We start from the raw sequence: 10,896 nt of genomic DNA, 5'->3' as shown, positions 1-10,896 counted from the left end.
CACACACACACACAAACAGCACACTCGATTGGATGTACTGCACTTCAGTCATCACTTGTGATTATTTCATGTCATACCTGATGGCATTACATGATATTTTCTATGAATCTAGACAGGGGATGAGTGTGTCAACACAATTTAAGTCAGAACTCACTTTTTAGAACTTGAGAAAAAAAAAATCATTAAAGTACCCTGCAAACTGCTACTTACCAAAATTGGTTTTGACTTGTTTAAATTATGTCTGTTTATTGGTTTTGACTTTTGAAATGATGTTTACGAGGATCGGAATAATATAGACGTACACTTAATAGGCTAATGGCAGTCTGTCATCTCTGTAATTGTTATGCGATCACATTTAATACAGAGCTAACGAAACACATGATTAGCGCACGGTAAAATGAAGGAAAAACAAATCAAGGATGTCACTTTGCCTTTCTGGTGCCAATCACTGCGATCAGGTGAAACTGAAGGTAGGCAAAAACACCTTTCATCGACTGACTCTACACACAAATGTACTAATAGTTTCCTGACCACAACTTTGGATGAAAAAGCAAAGGTGAGACCACATGAATCATCCCTGTTTGGGCTGAAACACTTCTGGTCCCAGTTATCGGCACTTTTCTGCTCACAGAAAGTGAATTATCAGAACTAAGCAGCAATAAACACTCTGTTTACACCATCTTCAGCCTTTGTGGTCCCTCCAATTCTCTCTGGTAGAACACATGGCTTCCTTTGGGAAGTAAAGATGATTGTTGTACGTGCAGTTTGCTGACATGTTACATCATTCTGGGAGCTGCTCTTCAAATTCATCAAACTCTTTCCTTTTATATATACTGCCTTCTGTGTCGATTTCTTTCCCCACAACTTAAATTCCACAACTTTTGACTCCATCAAGATAGATGACTTTTCCCTCCAGATTTTAAAATAGCTCTCTCTATATATATGTCGTTAACTGATTTTAAAAGCCAACATGTATTTCATACAATCCTACCTTGATCCTCCCACGCAACCCTCCTAGTATAACCCTTCAATTCATCAATATGATAGACAGAGGCCATTACCTGGGCAATGAGTCCCTTACGGCTCCTTCGGGCGTAGTGGAAGCGCTTGATAAAGAGCGCCAGGAACTGCCTCCTGATCAGCTTCCATCCGGTGATGACTGTGGATCCCTTCCCACTGACACTGGCGATCTTCTGCACGTCTGGAGTGGACATTAACCCACCGTGTTATTTATCATCTATGCATATGTAAAAGAGCTGCTGAGCACGCTTTCCAGCACAGCTAATGGGCTGATTAAATATAACTTAAGTGTTAAACCTGCCAGCTGCACTAGCGCATTCCTCTGTGAAGCGCTTACTTTTTTTAACATATGAATTTGGAAATGATATTTGGGTGTGGCTCAGTAGGGAAAAGGTGATAAACAAGGGCTTTGCACACACCTCACACTCTCCAAGAATACCGCACTATATTTTCACAGTAGTCATTAAGATAATTCGGATTGAAAGGTATTTTCATGATGAAACACATTGTATGAAAGTGAATTTCTTTCATAAGGGCAAAATTGAAAAAAGGTGAACAGACAGCTCAGATAATGTTGTATGGATTTGAAGGAAACTCTGTTTGAAAATGACTTTTACTGAAGAAAGGGCTCTTGTTTATGCCCTCTTTTCAATACGGCCACTGAGGTGAAACAGTCGAATTGAAGCAAAACCAAATGAAGTTAATAAATACAGCACCTACCTTCTACTTTGCTTGTGAACCTCTCCTTCAAATCTGCACGAGAAACAGAAGGAAACAAGTCTCAAGCAGAAATTATAGTTAATTTTTTTACTATTTGAAATAACACCCATAAATATTAATAATCAGTCAACTTTCTGCATTGTTAAACTTACAAACGTTTAATTGGGCTTCCTTCATTAAAAAAAATAAATGTATGATAAATTTGGAGAGACTTGCCACTCATTTCAGAGACGTGTTCTGTTTTAATGTGGACGCTGGCGATGCTGTTCCGCTTGGATGCGCAGGAGCTTCTTTTGCAGTCTCTCACCAACAGCTCCTTTGTTGCTGTGGGAATACAAATAAGATATGTTGTTTTGGCCTGACCCAATTTAGGGTTATAAATAACAATAAGAATACCTGCCCTGCAAGGCGCCATATTATTCCCTGTAAAAGCAGAAACCCAGGTGTTTTAGGAACGTGAGGGAATCAGATTTTGAGATTAAACTGAAAAGTGAAGTTGTTTGATGAGAGACGCAAACAAAAGGGCTGCATTAAGAGAGTCGCATTATCCACTGAAGTCAGTCAATGAGAAATAAGAATTGGTTAGAAAACACAATATCATTTTGTATAAAAATACATACAATGTGAGTTTACAGGGGTAAGACAAGCACCAAGAAAGAAAGACACTACTGCAAACACAAAGGTGACACATATTGTCTTACACCGGCTGTTAACATTCAACATGAGACTGTTGCTATTAGCATTTTAAATCCTTTTTCTTGTCCTTTTTTTGTTTTGTTTTTGTTCTATTCAACCAATGTACCTGCGGTGTAGACATGAGCTAGGGTTAGTTGTCTCAGATATCAAATAACTGCAGATTTTTCTCATACTTCTTTTACAGCTGACAAATGGCACTACCTAGCATCATTGCTAAATGTTGAACGGCCTTGTGCGACAGATTCTGTCTCCAAGGAATCTAACTGTAAAGTGCAGAATTGAGAGGTTAATTATTTTTTCTTACAGCAAGGTGTTACTAAGGTGTCAATAGCTATGTCACCAATGGTGATAATGATGAGTGGTTCCCAAAAGATGGTGTCTATTATGCTGTTTACCCCCTAACATGTGTAAGCATGCATACATATTGTCACCTTACTTGGTATTTCGGCATCCACTCCCGTATCTTCTGCCACTTTAAGAAATATCTGTGAAATGAACAAAATATATATGAATAAAGTATGTTATGAGAGCTACAATGTGTTTGCTGTCGCCCTTATAAGCATGCACACAAGCAGGGTAAATGCAGACTAATGAAGTGCAGTGGATGAGTGTTAACTAAACTTTACACAGATTTGATGCAGATGCCAGTTATCCCTGTCAAGTTTTTGCCTAGAATCTGATCGGGGCGGGTACATCCACAGAGACCCTAACCTCTACTTGAGCACCTGCCAATTGGCCTCTCTTAGAGAAGTGCCCTCCTTGACTTCATTTATTAATTCAGGCCATATGTCAAAATAAATAAATTTCCATATTTGTGAAATATTTCCAAGTGACCTTCGCTTATTTCGTTTTGCTGTGCGTGTTGAGCCCCTGTTTCAACATCTGCCCTCTAAAAAGTCTCTGCATACTTTGGGGGAAAACCTGCAAAATTCATAATTTGTACTGAATGTGATTTCATGTGGTGAGTTATATCAGCCAAAAACACACCAAATAGAACTACCGACATCGTAAAAACACTCACAAATACAGCTACTACTTGTAATATGAGTAAATTCAAACATCCAGCAGGACTTGTTTATTAGTGTCGTTTATATAAAATCATACCGTATTTCAATTGAAATGTAGTTGGACTTCAAAAGAAAAAAATGGATGGATGAAATAACCTTGTTGTGTCTGAATTTTAGAAATTCAAAAGGAATTATTTACATTGCCTGCAGGCCATGAGTGTCTGATTCATGTCTCGTTTACACGAAGAGCATTAACCAACAGTCACTCAACTTTATGATCCAGACTAGTCTGGAAGCCAAACATACTTTGCAAATCATTTACTTTGTGGTTTTATTATCTATTGTCCTATATGTATAATGAGAACAATCACAATACTACTACTAATATTAGTGGTAGTAGTACACTGGGTGAATGCTTATGGAGAAAATTATTGGTTAAAGAATGAACATGGTGCAAGCAGTTGACACATACATTGTGTAAAATGTACATATTATAGTTGCTATTATAGTTGAGAGAACAGTTCTGGTTGAAAAGTATTAAACATGACATAACATGTCTCAATTTACTGTTCATCCAAATTCTGTTACATACTAAAAACATGTTTGCTCTAGAATCAGGCATACCTTTAAGCTTTCAATATAAGCCAGCATAATTGGTAAAAATGTGGATTTTGTGTGTAACATATTTATAAAGCCTCTAGATGCTGTGTGTGACATTCATTCAAAAGTGAAGCAACCTTGAAGCAAAATAATGCTTGGCATCCCAACTATCCTAGCCTAAGTGAAAAAAACAAACTTGGCAGTGAGACAGAATCTGAGGGGGGGAACATATAGTTTTAAAGTTATTGGCTACAATGTAAAGTTGCTTGTAATAATGCTACCATCTTAGTAACTTGTGTTTCCTGAGTTATGAGAGGGATTTAAAAGCTGTCCACCAAACTTCTGACTGCTTACTTACAGACTCTGAGAAGCAGAAAAAGTCTAAAAGTAGTCAAGGAGGGAAGAGGAGGATGGAAAAAAAAAACAGTAAGCATTGTGTCAAGTGTAATTGCAGCAATAACAAAAGCAAAAGAAGAAAAGAAAGAAAAGAAACTCAGGGACAACTTTGTCTGTGTATGTAGGCTGTCTCTCTATGTGTGTGCATGCTTTTATCCCTCTAGCTAGGTTGTCAATCCCACGCTCAGTGTACCTCTTCCAGCGTGGTGTCAGAGATGCCGTAGCTGGTCAGGCCGAGGTCAGCCATGGCCAGGTCGAGCTCTTGGAAGAGCAGGGCAAAGGTCCCATTTCTGGCTCCACTATAAGGCAGTATGTAGGTGATCTCCTGACCGATGCTCTCCAAGAAGACCGCCTCGGGGATGTGGTGCCGCACAAGTTGACCCACAGCTGTCAAATCTGCCGGACAGACAGCCGCACAAAAATGTATCAACAACAAACTCCAAAGGATGGTAAAACTGCGGGCACAAAAAACAACAGACATTTGTGGAAAAAACATATCTCTGTCCTTCCTTTTATGTCTCCTTTGTCTTTTTCGGTGAAGATGTTTGTTTGTGTGACAGACGAACGGACAGAGAATTCAAGAGCAACCACCGCTATTGGCTGCAAAAGAATACAGTATATAAATGATGGAGGCTTTAACCCAAACTTGTGTCTAAACTTAACTTAAAAATCTTTCAAAGTGAAACGCTGAAAAATGGCAGCGTAATATATTGAGATCTCAACATACCTGATGCTGTGACCTTTAAACATACTGAAACAGATCAGTGGACATAATTCTCCTGCCTCATCCATTCTGAAGCTGGGTCTTAGTGAGAATCAATCAGGACAGTGTTGCAGAACGCACCGCATCCATTATTGATCCAGAACCTCTCATACATAATTACTGCAGCTTAACAACCAGCGGCTTGGTGCTTTATGAAGAAGTAAATGGATCAGTTTCACACATCAGACTGAATTATTTGTGAAAATGTGTGTGTGTGTGTTTCTGTCTGTGAGGTAATAAAGAGAAATGTGCTGTCACTTCTGGAAATATGATTACTTCTATGGCTTTTTATATCATATATTTAACCATCGTGTGTATAATTATTTTGAAGGTACGCGCAGGTTTGATTGATGTCCCATGCATAATAAACTGGAGCCTACTTGAGAGTTTTCTTCTGATCATGTCTTGCACAAGTACTTTTGTTTACATGATCAAGGCTAAGAATGATCAAAACAAATCAGCAGCATCATATGTTTTAGTCAGGCAATATCTGTTCGGGTTTATGATCCAGAAAAACTGAGGCAGGGTCAAGGAAACCAAAGTAAAATTCCACAAAGTCGGGGAGAGCTGTATATATAATTTTCTGTAGGTTCATTGTGAGAAAACCCTTTCAAAATGCTACAGTTTTTTCTCAATGCCATGATGTATTGTTTTTATTAATATTATAGCTGCTTTAAGCTGCTGCTGAACTTTTAGGATGTATGATAGGACAATAATAATAAAAATGTTGAAGTATCAGTTGGTTTAGAATAAAAGGGTCGATTGTATATGAAGATTTATGTTTAACATTTATGTTTTCTGTACATAAAGTAAGCGAACACGAAATTAAGATAATGATGTCCTTGTATTGTGTGCTTGGTAAATGAGTAATGGAATTTTTGTGATTGTTGTTGTTAGGTTTGTGTGTTTTCTGTATATGACGTGATGTTGTGATGCTGAAAAAGTTTACTACATTAGTCAGGCATAGGATGGGTTGCTTTGCTCTGTCTCATCATAATGAAAAACACTCTCAAATGTAACAAATACTAGTTTACAGAACATGTTATATTGAATTTGAAGGACAAACCATGCAGCTATCAATTATGGGAGTGAATGTTTGGGCTCAATGCTTCTAGTGAAGACCACCAATCTCTTGAAGTGTGGGCAATAGTCACCAAAGACGGTCCTTCTCAGGGATGTTCTATCAGCAGTGCTGAGGAGCAAGCCCAAGTAATAAGATAACATATATTTTGCAGGGCATTTTTCAGAATTTCTGAAATATTATGTTCATAATACACCACCATAGATGTATGCTCATGCTTATTGCTTTCCATATTGTCTCCTAGTTTTTCTGCACTCATAAAGCTCTCCTAAGCTTTTTCTCGGCTAAAAACTCATACTTTCCCATTTATACCGACCATTTGACAAGGGCATTAAAGTGCACTCTACCAGTAGTTAGAACATTTCAACAGCATCTCGAGGCTGCAGCTACTTTACTACTCCTATGGTGTCTGTTGGTTTGTTATTGAAAAGGTGAAAAGAAAAATCTATGAGCTAATGGATGTCCAGCACACTTGGACTATACTATTTTGAGAGGTTTTATGGTTATTGTTTTGGATATGTTCCCAGACTGTTTGAAGAAAACTGACATGGCTCTGAGCTTCAGTACCTAACTTGGTGAGTGTTATGGTAACTTACAAATTTTACCAGAGGTTTTATTTGAATAGGTCATAAAATAATTTTTCAGTATCGGTTAAAATATGCACACAAATATTCACAGAATTTGTAACTCAAAACCAACTATGTAACATTTTCATATAGCATAAGTCTACATGTTAAGTCAGGTGCTAATCCTAAAACACTGCTGGCAGTAACAGAGATAAAGTTTCTACCTGAGGGATCAGTGTTGCTCCAGGTTTGGCTGCCGATGCCATCATCCAAGCTGCTTCTCCTTGAAGGACAGTCTTTCTCCTGTTAATCAGAATTGGATTAGAAAGACCTTATCATTCCTTAGCGCTTAGCACAACTCCTCTCTTACAATAATGGAATAATGGAAGACATCCACAAGTTTATATTTAATTGCTCTAAATAAAACTCTATGCATGAGACGACAGGTAATGTGGTAAACTTGTAATGTAACATGAAGTCACAATCTTTTCAGTCTGAGACGTTGCACGGAGATTATATTTTCAAGGTTGAATAAACCTCACTGCATTTGGGCAGAACTTGATGACATTTATTAAATGGAGTTTAATCACACTGAATGAGATCAGGACGATCAAACTTTGCCTAGCTCTGTTTCCGAGTTATATCGGCTGTGTAATTGCAAAATCTTCCACAGAATTACAAAGTCGTCATCTTGAAAAGGAGGCACTATTCTACCTCGCCCACAAAGATGTTTGCATGTTTATTTATTTATTTCAAACAAATGACTCTGCTCACCTCAAAGAGCCTGCAGACTAATGGTAATTGCTCTAGCCCTGCTGGCATCAGTGCATCTTGTTCATTTGCTCCTATTGATTAAAACTAAGTGTGCGAGGCACCATTGGCGAGCAAAAGTGAGAATCCCCCCTCTCCCCGGTGACGATTAGTATCATCCAGCACGTAGGCATTTGCCAATTCTCATGCTGGGAGAGACTAAACACAGATCATTATAGGGGAGGGCGGCAAGAGAGAAAGAGAGCACTCAGGAAAGTCAGAAGGGGCCATGTTCAATAATAGACTAGAAGGAGGTTACTTTTGTGTCAAAAGGGCTTGCAGCTGAAGCTCTTTTCTTGATACATGAAGTCAAAAAGAGTGATCCCCTTCCAGTTATTCTAATAAGGATAAAAATACGGGTAATTGCATAATTGCATGTCCTAATCAATCAAATTTGTAGTTATCTAAAGATAATGAGATCACACTGCCAATGTTGTCTCTCAACAGCCATGAGCACTAATAAAATAACCTTAAGGATACCAAAACAATGTTTTTTATAACAAGCTATTTTCTTCCATTTAGCTAAAGAAGTCCAACTTCTCTCTTGTTAAAAAAAAAACAGGAGCTGTATAATAATAAATACATACCTATATATATAAATCAAATATATTACTCAGTGCTCATTTTGGTTGAGTGTCTTATTTTAAAACAGACTAATAAAGTAACTGAGCCCATATGGCCAACAATAGAATACAAATCCAGGCAAAGAGCTGCTTTGTAAGTGAACAAAAAAGTAGAATATGAGCGGACAGCTTTTAATCAGCTCATTTTAGAAAAGGGCATAAATGCTAAAGCATTTCTTGTAAAATGAAGGTTCAAAAGCCAGACACCACATACGCTTTATATTCGTACCTCTTTGGCCTGACTGTGTATGATACCATTACGCTGAGCCGTCATCTTTTCAGTCCCATCTCGGACCAGAGTGAGGTAGTAGCCGCTGCCGAAACATTTTTTTAGGAAGAGTGAGGAGCCACAGCAACGCATCTTGCCATGGGAGATGATGGCAATGCGATCGCCTAAGATGTCTGCCTCATCCATGTGGTGTGTAGACAGAATGATGGTGCGACCTGAGGACAGAAAGAGAAACTCAATCGATGGTACCTGAGTGTGTGCTTGGTTTCTGAGGTAGTTTGTGTTTCAGTCATAGACAGTTTGTCTGAAGTAAAAAATAAAAACACTAGAAATTATAAAATAAATGGCACTTCTGAAGCCTTTTTCTCTTTAGACCTTGTTTGTTTTGACAACTGTCGTTATGAAAGAGACGCCTGACAAGAAAAGATGCCACAGATCAAAAAGTGTTCAAATCAAGCCAATATCACAATCTGTCTCTGCACTTATCTCCTTATTGCCGATTCCACTGTGTTCTACCCCTGCTTATCCGCATGGCAACAAAGCAAACTCTAGAGGAGTGTGTGGGTGTGAATGTGGGACAAAATCTAAATTATGATAAAGGCCACCCTAAGCCTACTTTCCAGCGTTTCTGTGAGACCACATTTTATTTGAGCTCTCCCTTTTGTGCTACGAGTCCTTTGATTCGAGAGACATTGAGCTGAGCACAATTGCAATGACAACTACAGCATGCATTGCAAGGTTATTCACAGGTGTTCTAATCCTTTCATGTCATGCTGCATCAGATAACACATATTAATTATCACATACCCCAGAAATCAGAAAAGGGACTAGATTTGTAATGAAGTCACATGGTCATGCCTCTGCAGTCGGCATTAAAGCAGTATCACAAAGTACTGTGTAACTTTTGATCGAGTCATGTTTTAAAGCAGAAAACATTTAACCCCATGCCTTTGCTTTTAGGTGACAAAGGAAGAAACCTGCTTAGAATTATTATTTTGAAGTTATTTTGAAAATACTGTGCTAGCTCAAGAGAATTATTTTTTTCTTTTACAATCAGCAAGGGAAAAAGTCAGTAAACTGGATTTTTTTTTTTTTAGCCATGCTAGTGGTATGACTCCATGGCTGGCAATGCCGGTCTTTTGGGCGGTTTTGTCAGTCCAGCACATAACTATTGCATGGATGAATCCTAATTCCTGTAACACGGCCACCATGAGTATAATGGTGTAATTGTAATAATTTCCATACCCTTAACTTTTCCTCTAGCGCCATTATCAGGTCAAAATGTCAATTTGTTCTATAGTTTGGTTGCAAAACCAAAGAAACCTCCATCAGCCTCAGTTGTATTTTGTGGTTTATGCTACTGTTAGCAAATTTGCTAACAGTATATGTTAGCATGCTAACATACCAAACTAAGATGGTGAACGTGGTAGACATTGTACCTTCTTAAAGGATAGGTTCACAGTTTTTCAAGTCTGCCTTAGAACAATAGTCACGTGCCCATATGTATATTTTAACAGGTTTTGCTTGCTCTAATCATTCCTCCTGTTCACACTGGATCCATTTTTAATATGCTTTCAATGTAAGAGATAAAAAATCTACATCTCTAAGTTGTGCAAAAATATATTCCAAAGTGTATTTGAAGCTAATATGAGGCTTTAACATCAGCTTTGTCATTGTAAGCATGTTAGCCTGCTGACATTAGCATTTAGCTCAAAGCGCTGCTATGCCTCTCAGTGCCGATAGCATGGCTGTAGCTGTAACTCCCGACAGACATGTGCCCCATATCAGGCATATTGATCTCTGAACATGTCAAGGAGATGCACTCGCAGTAAGTAGCTGACTCTATGAAGTTTTCACCCTTTCTTCACTGAATTTTCTGGAGTTTATTGTAAAAGGTCAGGTGCTCTGCTGAGCTTGGCGGCGTTTTTGCACTGAGCTAGTTAAATCTGTATCCTCGCAGGTCACATTATCCCAGGGACAAGGACACACTCAGAGGTCATTAACTGCAGCCCAGTGCAGTCATTTTGCTTGGCCAACTATTTCCGCTCTGCCTCCCCTCACCCCCCTCTTTTTTTTGCCCTGCCACCAGCTGAGCTGCTAAATCTCTCCCTTCTTAGTTAAGTATTGCTGCCTTATGCTATGCCAAGCAAGTCTGGATCCCTCTATATAAAAACTCCAACAAAATGCCCAAGTTGAATGAATGCCCACAACGCAGTCAATTTAACATATGGGAGAAAAGGCTATGCTTATGAAGAGGGGGTGGATTGAGGAGATTGCTGGAGGTTTAGTTTGACTGAGCCAGCTCATTTTGTATGAAATGCTTAAACTCAGATGATTTTCCTGTGGATCTGTTGTGGTTTACAAGGAGGCAAAAAAAAAATCAAA

General features: G+C 38.6%; 1 protein-coding gene across 1 annotated transcript in view; it reads right to left on the bottom strand.

The window, feature by feature from the left end:
• The window catches only part of LOC118337755 (phospholipid-transporting ATPase ABCA1-like), a 177,729-nt gene that overhangs the window by 105,704 nt on the left and 61,129 nt on the right, over nt 1-10,896 (bottom strand). Inside the window, exons 23-29 of the mRNA XM_035674855.1 lie at nt 8,512-8,726; nt 7,074-7,152; nt 4,633-4,835; nt 2,873-2,921; nt 1,957-2,064; nt 1,741-1,773; nt 1,062-1,201 (exon numbers count right to left, since the gene is read on the bottom strand). Coding sequence (XP_035530748.1) covers nt 1,062-1,201; nt 1,741-1,773; nt 1,957-2,064; nt 2,873-2,921; nt 4,633-4,835; nt 7,074-7,152; nt 8,512-8,726 — 827 coding nt within the window. The remainder of the gene's footprint in view (nt 1-1,061; nt 1,202-1,740; nt 1,774-1,956; nt 2,065-2,872; nt 2,922-4,632; nt 4,836-7,073; nt 7,153-8,511; nt 8,727-10,896) is intronic.

This window comes from Morone saxatilis, unplaced genomic scaffold (assembly GCF_004916995.1).
Source record: "Morone saxatilis isolate NCDOM2014 unplaced genomic scaffold, NCSU_SB_2.0 Contig4, whole genome shotgun sequence".
NCBI classification, from domain to species: domain Eukaryota; kingdom Metazoa; phylum Chordata; class Actinopteri; family Moronidae; genus Morone; species Morone saxatilis.
This window is presented reverse-complemented; position numbering and strand designations above follow the sequence as displayed.